The sequence below is a fragment of the Aulostomus chinensis genome, chromosome 21 (assembly GCF_037954235.1).
Source record: "Aulostomus chinensis isolate RoL2024-O1b breed Wild chromosome 21, RoL_Achi_v1.0, whole genome shotgun sequence".
NCBI classification, from domain to species: Eukaryota; Metazoa; Chordata; class Actinopteri; order Syngnathiformes; family Aulostomidae; genus Aulostomus; species Aulostomus chinensis.
The window spans coordinates 23,635,779-23,651,221 of record NC_141340.1 but is presented as its reverse complement, the minus strand read 5'-3'; the positions used below and the strand labels follow the sequence as shown (position 1 = coordinate 23,651,221).

Here is a 15,443-nt window from a genome sequence, read left to right as displayed (position 1 = left end):
ATGTTCAACAGCCTTCAGGCCACATGTACAAAAACCTACAGGCCACATGTTCAACAGCCTACAGGCCACATGTACAAAAACCTACAGGCCACATGTTCAACAGCCTTCAGGCCACATGTACAAAAACCTACAGGCCACATGTTCAACAGCCTTCAGGCCACATGTACAAAAACCTACAGGCCACATGTTCAACAGCCTACAGGCCACATGTACAAAAACCTACAGGCCACATGTTCAACAGCCTACAGGCCACATGCACTTAATTCTCATGGGACGATCTACAGCCAATCAAATCTGTTGGTATGAAGTTAAAATGCTCACGGAGGAAAAATAGAGCTGTCAATCTAAAAGTGGGGTTGAGATGCAGACTTAATTATGTCTTCATTCTCTAGGTAGGTAAAAACCGCACATCAACTATTCACTAGGAATTAGGAGGGGCTCCTCATTTGCAAGAAGATAAAAGTCACTTTAATATTGTCAATTACCTTTTATACAGGAATCTGGAGTGTTTGGTTTAATCCATGTAAATGTCTGGCTGTGTTTCCTTGGCCAACGGGGGGGGGGGGGGGGGGTATTTCCTTGACTTTAATTAATAGATTATGTACACATGCACGCTACTGCCAGTGTGTCAGAGCTTCACATTTCTGCTGTGACCTCTGACACACACACACAGACACACACACACACACAGACACACACACAGACACACACACACATGTTTACGACCACAGTAAACCTTCATAGTATCAGTTTATTCCTTCACAGTCAGCGGTAAATGAGAACACAGCAGGAGGATTAGGATTCATCCACTCCCTCCACTACAGGTTCTAGAAGTCCCTGGACATTAGAACCAACAGGCTCACACCTCAGCACATTGACACCGTCCCAGTGGGCAGGCCTGCTGCTGGACATCACACCTCTGATGTCACTGTGTTCCAAGAAACCGCATGCTGGGTTTTGGTCAACCATCAACACTGCACACAAACTACCATCAAGTACCAACCATACCGGTACCTTTCTGGCTGGGATAAGGTCAAAGGTCAACGACCTGGAGTCACTTCACAACTGGAGACCCCTCCTATCACACACAGGAAACACAGACACACACACACACACACAGAACTGACAACACCTCTGCAAGTTGTGTGTGTGTGTTGTTTCTTTCCTGCAGGACCCTCCAGGTCGAGGCAGCTTGCTGGTGGGGGGGTGATGATGCACCGGCAGTCATAATGGTTGTACACCTCGATGATCAATGGCAGTCATAAAGGCAAAGTGACGTGCAGCGCCGGGATAAATCTTGCAGGTCCTCAGTGAAGTAAGACACATAAAAGCAGGCGGCGGAGCGTTTTACTGCCTGTGCTGGATCCTTCGCTCACCTCAGGGGCCCAAAATGCAAATAAAACAGCCATTGTGGGCTGAAGTGTGAGCTTTGGAAGAGGAGCACGGAAAATATCAGTGGGCCTCTTTGTGATTTGTATGTCCAGCGGCGACACTTGAGATGAACAAAGCCTGACTTAGATTAGCATGTAATAAACTTTCACACTGGAGGCTTAACGGAGCCAGAATGAAGCATGACGCTCGCTATCACTGACGTGAAGAAGCTTCCATGACTTCTCCTGATCGAATAATGGACATCAATAGAGAACCGTCAGTTTGATTCCTCCCTGCTGCTGCTGGTGCTGAACACACACTCACACACATACACACCGGGTCACTGATGAGAATCCTTCATCCATTCAAGTGAGATCATCTGCACAGATTTCAGTACCTACACCACCTACATGTACTACTACATAAACAGTAGATTTATTTTAAGATTCACAGTCATACAATGACAAGCAGTAGCAGTACTCCAGGCTGACGCCCCACACCACCACCCTTCTGGGGGCCTGGTACTTCTGGTTCTTGCCTGTCCCTCCTCCCTACAGGTTTGGGGTGAGACCTGCCGCCTTTTCTTCTGCATTAAAAAAAACATTTGTCACAGTTTCATTACGTTTTGTGTGTTGGATTGTTTGTACTTCCTGCTGCTCAGTCGTGATGTCATCACTCCGTTTCCTCCTCACGAATGCCGCACGTGTAACAGTGTCATGTTCGTGTTGATTGAGAGTTTTTTTTTGTCTCTTCTTTGGTCCCCGGAGCCTCACTTCCTGTGCACCAGCGCCTCCAGAGGCACCTTAGCCAAGTTTACTCTGGACACCAACCACAGGCCTGGGAGGGGTCACAGCCAGAGGAACTCATGGCCATCACTGCCCTCACACCCGACCTTTGACCCCTCAGCCAGGCTATGAGGCTTGATGCTGCTAAGCAACTGACCCACTCAAGAGTCTGAGGTTTTAGGGGGTGGAGTCATCGTGTCTTCTGGGGGGGGGGGGGTTGCGTGACAGAGGAGGTCGACAAGTGATCTGTGAGGATGATGAGGAGGCAGATGACGAAGGTGGTTTTTCAGGAGGAAGTGTGGGTCCAGTTCTCATGGTGAGGATGCGAGTGTGACCCCTTGAGGATCAGATGAGCCGCCCTCGCTAGTCCGAGAGCAGGATGATGGAGAGCAGGATCCCCGTGTCCGGCTGGCTGATGTATAGGCCAGACTGTATATTGATTGGCTCTGGCCTTCTGCCTGAATACATGATGTCATCAATGTTACGAGCAGGAGACCCAGGACGCCAGCGAAGGCTCTGGCTGAGTGTCTCAGGATGATGGATCCGGTCATCTGACCACTCCCAGGGCCTGACTGCAGACCGTCATCTTCATCACCGCTAGGCTGACAGGACGTCCATCATGAGCGAGTCCTGTCGATGGACCGGCCCCGGCAGACCGACGCCACTTACACCAACACCGGGACAGCAACTTCATCATCCCGCTCATTTAGAGCATCGCACATCGATCCAGCAGGTGGGGGCGGGATCACCGGAGGGTCAGACTCCTCTGGTGCACCCTCACTGCTGCACTCTGGGAGGACCTGGAAACCACAGCCTCCTCACTCACACGAGGCCGCGACAGTTTGCTGTGTCTGTTGCTCCGCCCTCGCTGGTGAGTCACAACCACCATCCATGTGGGAGAATTCCTTCACGTGGGCGCCAGCAAACATGTGCAGGTGATTCTTCATCACGCAGTGATCAGACGTCTTTCTGATTCATCTGTTGATTTGTTTCAGGGCCCAGAACAATGAATGAGTGAATGTTTCAAGTCCTCAGCTCACTGGTGTGCAGCTGATTGACGACAGCTTCACTCATGAAAGACACTGAACCGCCACACACCCGCAGCTGAGGGCCGGCACCTGAGGGAACCAGAGAGAACACAGCAGGGGAGTCCAGAACCGGGCTCGACTGGAGGGGGTGTGATTAAGAATATGACTTTTTTAATTTGTAGTTATTTGGGTAATTTTGTTTTTTGGCACTTTCCACAGCATATTTACCTCCAAGTCACGCTGCCCCCTCGACATTCCCATCATCTGACTGTTTGGTGATGATGACAATAGGCTCAATGGGGCTGAACTGTAATCCAGTAAAGGAACCAGGGACCATGAAAATATGAAGGTGGGAGCTTTTCAGAGATGCACTTACTAGCTGGACCTGATGGGAACGACTCCACAGGAAGTACCTGACAGGAGGAACGCAACCAGAACTGGACCACAAAGACCTGAGAGGAAGGACCGGACCAGAGATCATAGACCCCACATTGACAAGTGAACATGATTGTAGACTGAAGTCAGTTTTACAGAAGTCACAGCTGACTCAATCAAACTCCCATCATGCAGCAGGAGCAGTGTGTCCTCCTGGACCGAGTCACTAGCACCATCAAGCGTGACGTCAGAGCACCAGGTAGCCATAGCTTCATCACTCTAGTCATCGATCTGACATCAGAGTCCACGCCCATTCCTGACAATGACTACAGAAGTCCTCCAATCAGATCCGTGCTGGATTGTCTAAGCTACGCCATGAAGAGGTTTTAAAACAAGAGACAGTCAATGGAAGTGATGTCATGACTTTATTTTGTGGTGGCACTGTGTTGCCATGGCAGCTGTCACTGTGATCATCACAGCGTGTGGTTTAAAATCATGTAACTGTTTTAATTTGTTTCAATCCGTTGTTTCATAGTAAGACTGACTGACACACACACACACAAACTCTGGGCTCTAGTGACCTGTGGTGGCAGGCGGTTGCAGATGGCACCACATGTACTGTGTGTTTGGTGCCTGTTCAGGATCATTCTGGTGTTTAGAGGCGTGTAATCAGAGTGAAACCACAGCGCTAAGAGACCGTCATTAGACACCTGAGTATTCACAGGTGTGTTCCAGGTGCTACATCGCTCAGCCAATCAGAGAGCCTGGTGTCGTTCCCCCCAAAGTCCTGGTTGATCCAGGACCTAAGGGTTGCTGGCTCAGTGGTGCTCATGTCACCTCAGAGGGCTGCACCAGGAGGTGAGGTGAGTGGTGAGCCAGGTGTGGAGACCAGAGCCGGGGTTCTCAGCGTCATGAAGGCGTCTCTCTTCTGACCTGGCTGGATCACCATGGTAACTGATGTGGTGAACCTCACCTGGTCCGGAGCAGGTGAGGGTCAGAGTTTCTGCTTCAATCGGCTATAAAAGCGCTGCCCTTTCACCCACCACCTCTTCTGAAAACGGCACCACCGTCTTTGAACGATCCGGTGGACCTCGGCGCCATCACTGAGCGAGGTTCTCTTCAGAGGGAGAGAGCGTTCAGAGACCGGAGTGATCCGCTACCTCTCCTGACGTCACTCCTATCAACGCTCCAGGCTCCCAGCTGAGGGAAGCCCTCATTATTCCAGCCTGCTGGAGCCACGTGACCACTAATGAAGACCACACCTGGACAAGAGAACTGATCGTCTCCTGGTGTTCATCACCGTTAAGAACAACCAATAAAGTTGAGGTGATTTGGCCAAACACTGAAGAGTCTCCTTCTCCTTCATCCTGCACCGTCACACCTGAACGTCCTTCTGGAGCTGAACGGTGAAGCCTGGTGCATCAAGTCTCAGGTGCAGAGCTGTGGATGTGGGCGGCCCAGAGAGAGTGATGAGCTGATGAATCTGGTTCCTTCAGAGGGTTCCTGCGGGGGGCGCCAGCACTCACAGGTCAAGTACATCAGAAACTGATGACCTGACGCCATCGCTGCTCTTCTCCCAGCATTCCTCTCTCCCCTCCTTGGCAGCAGCTGTGCTGCTTTTTGCTGTCATAATTGTTTGATGTTGTTCCTGACCTCCATCATAGTCACTTGTTCGTCTGGACTGAAGGAGGCGGCACGCGATCCATCGGTTTCCTAAGAGTCACATGACGCGTTACACGCCCCTTTTTGTGGGGACGCCACAGAGCCTGAAGCAGAAGCCTTGATTGACAGAGAGAGATCCCACCCACCGTCCTGATACCAGTGACCTCTGACTGGGAGTTCAGGGTTTGAAGGAAAGCCTGGCTAGGAGGAACCTGCTGGTTCACCTCTGGAGAGGAGTCTGATGTTTATATATGGGATGAGCGAGGGGGGGGGGGGGGGGGTTTGTGAGGAGATGAAGGCCTCTTAGGAGGAGGAGCAGGTCTGGAGGAGTTAGGGGTCCACGTGCTGCTCCTCTGCTGGTCTCGTTGCTGAGCCTGTAACATCTCATCCCTCATAACTCCACTGACCAGAGACCAGCCTCTTCTGGAGCAAACGCCTCCTCCTGCTCATTGCCATGGAGGCACCAGACCAGCCTCAGTCACACGCTGGAGGCCCTGGAGCAGGTGAAGCAGGTTCACTAGCTGGTCAAAGAGCGAGGAAACGTCAATTCCACTGACTTAACTCATCAGTAACGCTGGACTGAGCGCCATGATGAGGTCATACCCCAAATGTCATGGTGCAGTGGTACTCAGGAGAGACATTGCATGGACCTTCTCCACAGATCACGGTGGTCATCACTCAGAACACTGCTGGTACGTGTCGTTCCTCTCCTCACACCTGTGGGCCAGACCCAGAACACAACTCGAGGGGCGTGGCCTCCATCAGTAGCAGACTGATGTAGCTACAAAGGAATTCACATCTTTTTGCTGGTTCAGGGCTTCTACACATTCGGAAGTCTTCTCATTTGAGCCTGTTCACCCCCAACAAACCCGGCGAGTATCTAACGACCACCGAGGACCACCAAGCAGCACTGACTTGAGACAACTGACGTCCTCGTTAACCACATTTGTTCAACCAGTTATTTTCTCAACAGATTTCTATGTCTTTCATAATTTTCTGGCTTAATTTTAAAATCAAGGCCTGGAAAATGCCATTGTCAATTTCCATGAGTGTTCCAGGTCTCACATGAGAGCGTGCACCCTGCGTGAAGCAGTGAGGATGCTCTAAGAACCAGAACATACTGAAGATGTGATGCCCGTGTCCCGTTCCGGGAGAGCCAACAATGGAGTCTTGGTGAAGGCGTGGTCCACTGCAGGTAGGTGAACTACTGAGTTCTGTTGCTGGAGGTGCAACAGGCCGGCAGGAGATGTTCAGTGGACGGGTGCTGGGATCCGTCTGTCAGAGCTGGTTTCTCGCCCTGGAGCTGATGCAGGGACAGAAACGAGGCGACTGCAGCGCTACGCTAGAGTTTATTGAGCATGCTACAGAGGAAATGCAGGGTACACAGGAGACCGACAGGAACTGAACAGCAGGAAATCAAGCCACACCCCCACTACAAAATGATCCAGCCTTTCATTGGGCCTTGAAGAAACATAGAAAACCAAACAAGCAGAGTCGCTGGTTCTGACCCCGCAGCTCATCACACAGTTAAAGTTTACCCAGAGGAAGTCCAGAAACACTGAAGGCACAGAAGCTTTGGTCCAAGCGAGTCACCCTCTCCAGTGGCGAGTCACATGATCATGATGTCACCATCTGATAAGGAAACATGCTGACAAAGCTCCTCAGTGGCGGTCACAGCCGGCCGCACACACAAACACTGAAGCAGGCGACGGAGACCTCACCGTTGCACCGCTGCCCAGACGTCTGCTGACGCGTTGTCACGATGCGCTCAAACAACTCCGTGACCAACAACTAATGTGAGGAAAATCCCCCACACAAATATTGACGGTATCAACCCTCTGTCCTTTCTTTGTGGTGAACAATCTTGGGGTGGGGCTTCTGCTGAAAGGTGCAACGCTCATCTCTAGTGGTCGACTTTTCTGTGCCTTACCTTATCGTCCAATAGTGACACGTGCTGAGAGCGGTCTGATGGCACACCCAGCACCCATCCAGGAGCTCTACATTCAAGCTATTACAACCACAACAAGTCCTCCAGTCAAGACTGGCCTAGTGATATGTCACTTACATCTTTCAGTGCAAGTCCCGCCCCCAAGACTGCACCACTAGCATGAACACAATGGACTTCGCAGTGTCTCGTTGAGGGTTTGATGGACAATAAAATAAAAGAAAATATCAGAAATCTAAAAACGGAGAAACCAGAGATTCACCTGGCAGCTTCAGCAACATTTATAACAACGTCTATAAAAAGACAAAAACAGAGGTTAAAGGTCAAGCTGCTGAGGGATCCTAGCAGGTTTTGAATGTGTCCGGCAGTAGAAAGAGTTGAGAGTCAAATAAGGCACACGCCAACGGTGTCTGTTCAACTAAAACCAGGAGTGAAACACTTATCTACATTCAGGTCCATACTGAAGACATCCTGCTCTCTACAGTCTCTGAGGGAATGACAAGTCCATCATGGTGGTCCACTCTCAGATAGTGGACTTGGAAAAGGACACTCTCAGGTGCTGGTTGCCCCCCATGTTGTAGTTGTGGAGGTCAATCAAGGCCTGGATGGCCTCCTCCACTGTGGACATCTGGATCAACGCCATCTTACGATCCCTGAAATGTGTCAGGAAGTGTCAGTTACCAGTACCAACATGTGACTGTTGTGATCGTGGGATCAGTCTACTTACTGGAAAAACTTGAAGGCTTTCACTGTGCCCCCAGCGTTGGAGAAGAGCAGCCGCAGATCATCCTCAGTAACATCTTGTCTGTTGAGATGAAGAAGAGGATTGGCAGCAACAATCAAACGCAGACAAAGACCCCTTCACACGTTCACTACCTGCCTTTTTGTTTATTGGTGACTTGGTTATAACCCTACCTGCAATGTCCCAAGAGCAGAACTGGCATTCATTTGAGTCCAGATTCAGGTACCTGGTCTGAGCCAGACCAGAACCACACATCTGGTCACACCTGGGTCTGATCTTAGCATGGATGCTAGCGTGGGATTCCTGAGATGTGCGATTCGCCACAGGACAGAAATCCATTTGTCCTTCTTCCTGGTGGTTCTTTGTGTTTGTACTTCACAAGACAAGTCTTCTCAACCCTCCTGCTGGTTTTGGATTCATGACAGGGGTCATGTTTGGTTTTAGTCAGCTACTGATTTTATGTTGAAATGGAATTTTATTTTGGTCTGTATTTTGTTGTTGTTTGGAATGAAAAGGGCATTATTTCTTGAATATTACAGAACTATCACGTGACCTGACGACCTCAATAAACGCACCTTTGACTCACTGAAAAAATTCTTTGTAGCCCTTTGACATTATACACACATTTCTGCTCATGATCAAACTCTTCCCCCACCATTAACAAGCTTTAGCTGTCAGATCTTGTCACTGTCATGTGGTGGTGGGTGCTACTCTGCACCTCGCGGAGTCCAGCAAGTCTAGGCCCCAAAAGCGAGTCAGCAACAGCCCTGAGAACCCACAGCTGCTGCAGATGAACCAACTGTATGTTGCAGTTCTCTGCAGCACTGATTCAAGAAAAAGCTCTTTCTTCCCCAAATGAGAAGGAAAACAGAGGCCTGAGTCTTTTGTTATGTTCAGTTTTTCATGGTCATCGCATAAAATACTCTGGGGGTTTCAAAAGTTTAGTGAAAAATCTTGAAAAACACTGGAGGGGACAAGGTTGATATTTTGTGAAAGCACCAACAATCCATCCAAAAGCCATTTTTTCAGAGTACTGATGGAGGTATTTGGTCAGAAGTTTTGTGCTATTTGATACCAGTGTTGTTTGTTGGGGCTCTTGCCTGCTTTAATCTAGGCACCCTAGCACCTGAAGATTAGGTCCAGGAATACAAGTACCTGGTTTAACATCTGGATGAGTCGATCATATTTTCATACTGCAGCAGCATGTCATGACAGCAGTGCCTTTAAGGGCGTGTCCAGGACCTGGACTAGAGACATATTTCCAGTCCCTTTCCCGTTCCTGTGACTGCAGGTGCTCCACACTCATTTGTTCTACATTTGTTTATCCTGTTTCGAACAGGACAACCAGAGCTGGATGGACCCGGATGGACTGGTGTCACATGAACGCGCTGAAACTTACGGGATGTTGGACAGGTGGAGCGTGGCAGATGGTGGGAAGATGTTCTGGAAGTTCTTGGACCCGGGTTTCTTGAAGCGGTGAAGTGGAGAGTTTGCGTAGTCTTTGGTCAGGCCCTGGTCATCCAGGCCATCACGGGGCAGCGCCACCGTCTGGTGCTTGGACAGCGTCACCCTGATGATCTTCCCGTACATCTTCTGGCCGTTCAAGTGACTCATTGCTTTGAAGAAAGCAAAGCAGCGCCAGTCATTGGTGATGTCACTGGAGCAACAGAGTTTTACTTACATAATTTCATACTGTGCGTGGAGCCAAAGCGTCAGTGCCCCAATAATACCAGCACACGTCACTAGCACACAGTTAGGGGTCAGGTTAAGAGCTGCGATGGCGCCTGCTCACCGAGCTGAGCTTGGTTGGTGTCAGACATCTGAATGAGAGCGCTGTCCTTCTTGTTGTAGAGGATCTTCACCCTCTGGACATCCCCATACACTCCTAGATTAGAGCCGCGGGGAGGAGGGGCGCAGCAGAGAGAAAGCAGACAGTTAGAACAACAACCAGCTAGAGGTTCACAAAAGGATATTTGAGATAAGAATCACAGAAAAGAGAAGAGCAGAACACTCAAGAACTGAGGAGAGAGAGAGCAAGAGAGAGACAGGAGGAGAGGGAGAAAGAAAGAGAGAGGCACCCTCTAAACAGATACGTTATTTACTTGTGTCAGATGGCTACAAATAAACATGCAAACGTAATTATTAACCATGCATTAACTAGCTACTAGGACAAAGTCATCAACATTAACCCAAACCAGCAGCGTTACCAAACAGATATATCAACTTAATCATAATCATAATGACAAATGTCTTAACGACAGGGTGGAAAAAGAAGAGGGAAGAGGAGAGAGCCAGACAGAGAGAGAGAGAGAGAGAGAGAGAGAGAGAGAGAGAGAGAGAGAGTGAGAGAGAGAGAGAGAGCTAACGATAACATACCGAAGAGGGTAAACAGACTTTGGGGCGTAACCATCTTTAGAGGGAGAGAAGAGCAACAAGCAGCGTGAGACAGGTAGAGAGGTAGAAGAGTCGGAGCGGAGCGGAGGTAGAGATGGACAGATCGATCCAGAGCGGAGGTAGGTAGGAGGAATGGTGGTTTGTTTCCCCCCGGAGAGTGATGGGTCATGGAGGAGGGGAGCAGGTGGATGATGGAGAGGGTATGGGGGAGGGAGGAGGGTGGGGCGGGGTCAAAATCCCCCCACCAGCAGATGGAGTAAGGGAGGGAGGAGGGTGAGTGGTGAAGGGAGAGACGGATGGGGCAGAGAGGAGAGATGTAGAGGGAGGCAAATGCAAATTGGGGGGGAAAATAAAAAGTGAGGAGGGGGGAGGGACAAAAAATAAAATAGAGGTCAGTACACTGGAATAATGCAGGTAGTCTGGTCAGAGAAATGGCTTGGATCAATGTTTCTGTCATCAAAATACAGCAATAATCACCCTGAACAAGCAAGTCATGAAATCATAATAAAACCAGCAATATAAGAGAGAGAGGACATGCAGCAGGTCAGAGCTCCTTCCGCCAGGACGTCGCCAGGACTGAGAGGCTCCAGTGGAACATGAGCTCAGAGAGCATGCAGTTACAGTCGTGCAGGAGTTGCTGTGAAGGCCACCCGAGGAAATGATGGCGTTCACACAAGTCCGAGAGGCTACGAGAAGGTTGAAGCTCAGTATCTTCTGTAGGATACTGTCCCACAATCATTCAGACTGATGAGCAGAGACACTGATACATCGAGGAGCCATCGTGGATGTGAATCAAGTCACAGTTTGAGCAGAAACAGAGGCAGAGGGAGAGAGGACAGCGAGGAGGCAGCTTCTGGGTCCCAGAGCTGAGACACAAGTGAGGAGACCACAGAATGATTCGTTAGCGGAGAAGTGAGGAGAACTTAGAGAGAAAACAGAGGAGAGACGTTAGCCCACTTAGATACAGTGTAATGAGGGGAAGGGAGAGGCACACCAGACGGACACATCAAGTGTCCCTGTCTCTGGCAGGACATAATGAGTCTTGACCAAAAGGAAACTAGGGGAAAGGAAACAGCAAGCTGCAAGGCATTTAAACACATTAGAAGATACAGCAAAGAAAAAGTTAGACAAAAACCAGGCGTCATGTCAGCAGTAACAGAGAAATCTGATGGATTAACTGGGATTCCTGGTGTAGCGCAGTGTTAGTGACACAGTGACATCAGGTCACCTTCCTCCTCTCTTCCAAATGTAAATCGCGTCTGAACCCTGAAGGATTTCCTAGGAATCTGAATTTATTTTGAGGATGCCAACAGATCTGATGGTCCACAAACCCTCATCAGTCATGTCGACTAAAGCTGGAGAACTTTCTCATTCTTTCGTAACAGTGTCATCAGAGGTACACAGGTGAGCGTCTCAGGTGTCCTGACCAGCAAATGGATGTGGAAATGGCAGCAAAAAAAACAGAACACAAAGGTTGTGATGTAATGATGGTGGCGTTTCAGCCTCAGATGGTGTGTCTGACATGTGCATTACTGACCTCCTCGTTTAGGTTGCTGACCAGCAGCACCCCGCTGGAGCCTGCCTGTCCAGCTAACGCCACCCTTCCTGCAGCAGCAGCAGCAGCCGCTGCTGCGCTCAGAGGGTTCAGGGCTCCTGGCAGAGAGTAGACAAAACCATCATGGAGTGTGGAAGAGCACTTCCACCACATAACAGACTGACGGTCTCAGTTCAGGACAGAAATACTTTCAAGTCAGTGTTGAATCACATGGCCTCATCAGTAGGGACGGACTGGTATTCATGGGGCCATTATGTGATGGGGTCGGTATTAAGCCTAAGCGATAAACAATCAATGCAATAGTTATTGCAATAGAAATATTTGAGATGAATGTATGAAAAAATGTTCCATATTTTGGTGGGTGTTGAATGTTACGACCCCGTTTGCTCTTATTTTGAAAAACAGCAGTGACTTTTGACTGGGAATGTAGCTTGAGCACTCTGTTGTGATTGGCTAGTCGACTAATAAAAGTAACTGATCCACGCTAAATGAGCCATGAAGCAGAAGAAAAAGCAGCAGCAATGACACAAAGGGTGAAGACATCATAGGACAGAGATCATCCAAAGTCTGACGCTGAGAGAGACTGACGAAAACTGAACAAACTGATGAGGCCTTGCTTCATAAACACTGACGCAAACACTGCAGCCAAACAGTGACGCTGCTTTCAAGTACATGTCAGATAAACTGGATGGCAGTGTTCTCTGAGTGAGAAAGTCAATCACATGACCTGTATGCATTCACACTGTATTGTTTGTAGTCAGAATTTCACAACTCAGTTGAAATGCCTGCTCTGTTGGTGGCTCATGGAGGCACAGAGGAAATACATCTGAAACTGTTTCCAGTAGTTAGCGAGGGATCTCCCATGATGCACTGGGCTTCTCTCTCCTCCTGTCCTCCTTCCTGTCTCACAGCTGCAGGTCACTAACTGGACTTCTTCCTCTGAGTCTTGGTGCTTCTCACCTCCCAGATCCCTGACTGATGCTGTTGGAGGAGGAGGCTGCAGACCTGCAGAGCCTCAGGCTGACACCTCCTCCCACTAGTCGTACTGGTCCTAGTACTGGTCCTAGTGGTACTATCACTAGTAGTAATGGTATGAGTGGGGTTACCACTCCTAGCACGAGTACACCTACCAGATATCTGACTGATGCTGCTGGGGGAGGAGGCTACAGACCTGCAGAGCCTCAGGCTGACACCTCCTCCCACTAGTAGTACTGGTACTGGTAGTACTGGTCCTAGTGGTACTATCACTAGTAGTAGTGGTATGAGTGGGGTTACCACTCCTAGCACAAGTACACCTACCAGATATCTGACTGATGCTGCTGGGGGGAGGAGGCTGCAGACCTGCAGAGCCTCAGGCTGACACCTCCTCCCACTAGTCGTACTGGTCCTAGTACTGGTCCTAGTGGTACTATCACTAGTAGTAGTGGTATGAGTGGGGTTACCACTCCTAGCACAAGTACACCTACCAGATATCTGACTGATGCTGCTGGGGGAGGAGGCTGCAGACCTGCAGAGCCTCAGGCTGACACCTCCTCCCACTAGTAGTACTGGTACTGGTAGTACTGGTCCTAGTGGTACTATCACTAGTAGTAGTGGTATGAGTGGGGTTACCACTCCTAGCACAAGTACACCTACCAGATATCTGACTGATGCTGCTGGGGGGAGGAGGCTGCAGACCTGCAGAGCCTCAGGCTGACACCTCCTACCACTAGTAGTACTGGTGCTCCCACTAGTCATACTTGTACAAGCAGTACACCACTAGTTGTACTGATACGAGTAGCAGTATTGCCAGAAGTACTAGTACTAGTTGTACTAGCAGTAACATCAGCACGCTAGAAATATTAGTATCAATTCTAGTACTGTAATGCTCATATCATGTTGAAGTTGATGCTTCAGTAGTGGTAGGTGTTATCATTGGTAGATAGTTTATTATTGTTGTTTGTCTTAAGTCTCCCGTCCTCCGTCCTTCTCTCCTGTTTCTCCTTCCGTCTCCTTCATGTCCCCGTCTGCCTGTCATTCTCACTCCCTCCTTTCCCCCCTCTCTGTGCCTGTTTTCTACATCTGTCTTTTCCATTTTTGTCTCTGTCCTCCAGCGCATCCTCCTTTTTCTCTTGTCGACCTCCGTCTCTGTTCCTCTCTTTTCTGTCTCTTCTCTGTCCGTCTGTCTCATCAGTCTCTTCCCTTTCTCTCCCTCCTTATCTATGTTCTTCTCTTTCCTACGATATATATATGCCTTCCTCCATTATTTGTCTCTGTCTTCCGACTACCTCTCCCTCCAGCAGGTCAAAGCACACATCCGTCCCCATGTAGCTTGGGTCTGCTCCACCTTCCTGCCTGGTAAAGGAAAAAACACAGCAGCCGGGCGTAGCCATCTTGCCTCTCCCACACGTGACAACTGTTTCCTCTGTAGCGGCTGCTGGTCATCGCTGCATTTGTGAGAGGAAATTTCCTTCTGTCCTTGTTCAGGAAACAGCCTAACTGTTCCTGAATGTGCCACTAACACTCTACCTGGATGAATAGGCGCATAATACTTTGATTTTTTAACATTATATGAATATTCAATCATTGACCCATTCCTCATAAATTGTTTGTCAAAGGAAATCTGACGGTGCCACTTTCTGGAAAAAAATAAAATGCACAAAACTACAGAGGGTAGTATCGATAAAATTATATCAATAAAATCCTAAGGATACTCGTCCCAACTCATCAGTTAAAATGATTTGGCCATGACCAGCTGGTTTAGCGTTTGGTTTGCAGGTGCCATAGGTCCGGCCTGGGTAAGACATGAAGGGCAAGAGGAGGAGAAATAAAAGTGCCATCTACCTGGGATCTTACCGAGGAGGGAGGTGGAGTCTTTGCTGAAGGCTGCGGCCACTGCAGGGTCGAGGCTGGGCTGGCCGTCACCAGCTGGCAGCTCGGGTCGCGTGTAGTCACGGCTCTTATCGTTGTTGTATTTTACGTTTAAATTGACCAGCTTAGAGAAGTCAATCCGCAGCGTGCAACATGAGTTGTAAATGTTCTGGCCATCCAGCGCCTGGAGGTGAAAGCCGCATGATTTACACTAACAACCCAGATAGACTTAAAATTATCAGTAAAAAAGTAGGGCTAAGGATGGAGATTTGACTTCCTACCAGTTTGGCCTGCTGGGCATTGACAGGGTCACTGAACTGCAGAAGAGCCTGAAACTGATTGTTCTTGGTGAAGGTGATAATCTTCATGACAGTGCCGAACTTGGAGAAAATCTGGAAAGAGAGAATCTCATCTGGTGAAGGATGAATCCACAATCTCCGCTTGGCTGCATTCACTTCTATACATGTACATGCTCACAAATGGACGAAAACCCATCGCAGAATCTCTACACTGTGTCCTATGGTCGGAGAGGAGTTCTTTTTTACCTGCTGAAGAACATCCAGTGTTACAGGGTAGAACATGTTGTCAATGATGATGCGCAGCACAGGACTGGCGGTTGCAGCTAGAGCCTCTTGTATGTCTGAACTGGGTGAGCCACCAGACTGCACTGCTGACACTGCTTGCAGCACCGCCTGCGTCCGCTATGTTCAAACACCAGCCGTCAGTGAGGATCATT

At 49.2% G+C, this 15,443-nt stretch overlaps 1 protein-coding gene across 3 annotated transcripts in view; it reads right to left on the bottom strand.

Annotated features, from left to right (window-relative positions):
- Positions 1-95: 95 nt before the first annotated feature.
- LOC147242066 (polypyrimidine tract-binding protein 2-like) overlaps positions 96-15,443 on the bottom strand; it is a 33,202-nt gene continuing 17,854 nt past the window's right edge. For 2 of the 3 annotated variants that reach the window (XM_086190925.1, XM_086190923.1), the window contains exons 6-14: positions 15,253-15,408; positions 14,989-15,099; positions 14,681-14,891; positions 11,840-11,955; positions 10,285-10,318; positions 9,701-9,793; positions 9,308-9,524; positions 7,894-7,971; positions 96-7,819 (exon numbers count right to left, since the gene is read on the bottom strand). In XM_086190925.1, the coding sequence (XP_086047051.1) occupies positions 7,690-7,819; positions 7,894-7,971; positions 9,308-9,524; positions 9,701-9,793; positions 10,285-10,318; positions 11,840-11,955; positions 14,681-14,891; positions 14,989-15,099; positions 15,253-15,408 (1,146 nt within the window). In that variant the 3' untranslated portion in view covers positions 96-7,689. The remainder of the gene's footprint in view (positions 7,820-7,893; positions 7,972-9,307; positions 9,525-9,700; positions 9,794-10,284; positions 10,319-11,839; positions 11,956-14,680; positions 14,892-14,988; positions 15,100-15,252; positions 15,409-15,443) is intronic. The other variant, XM_086190924.1, reaches the window with a different exon arrangement.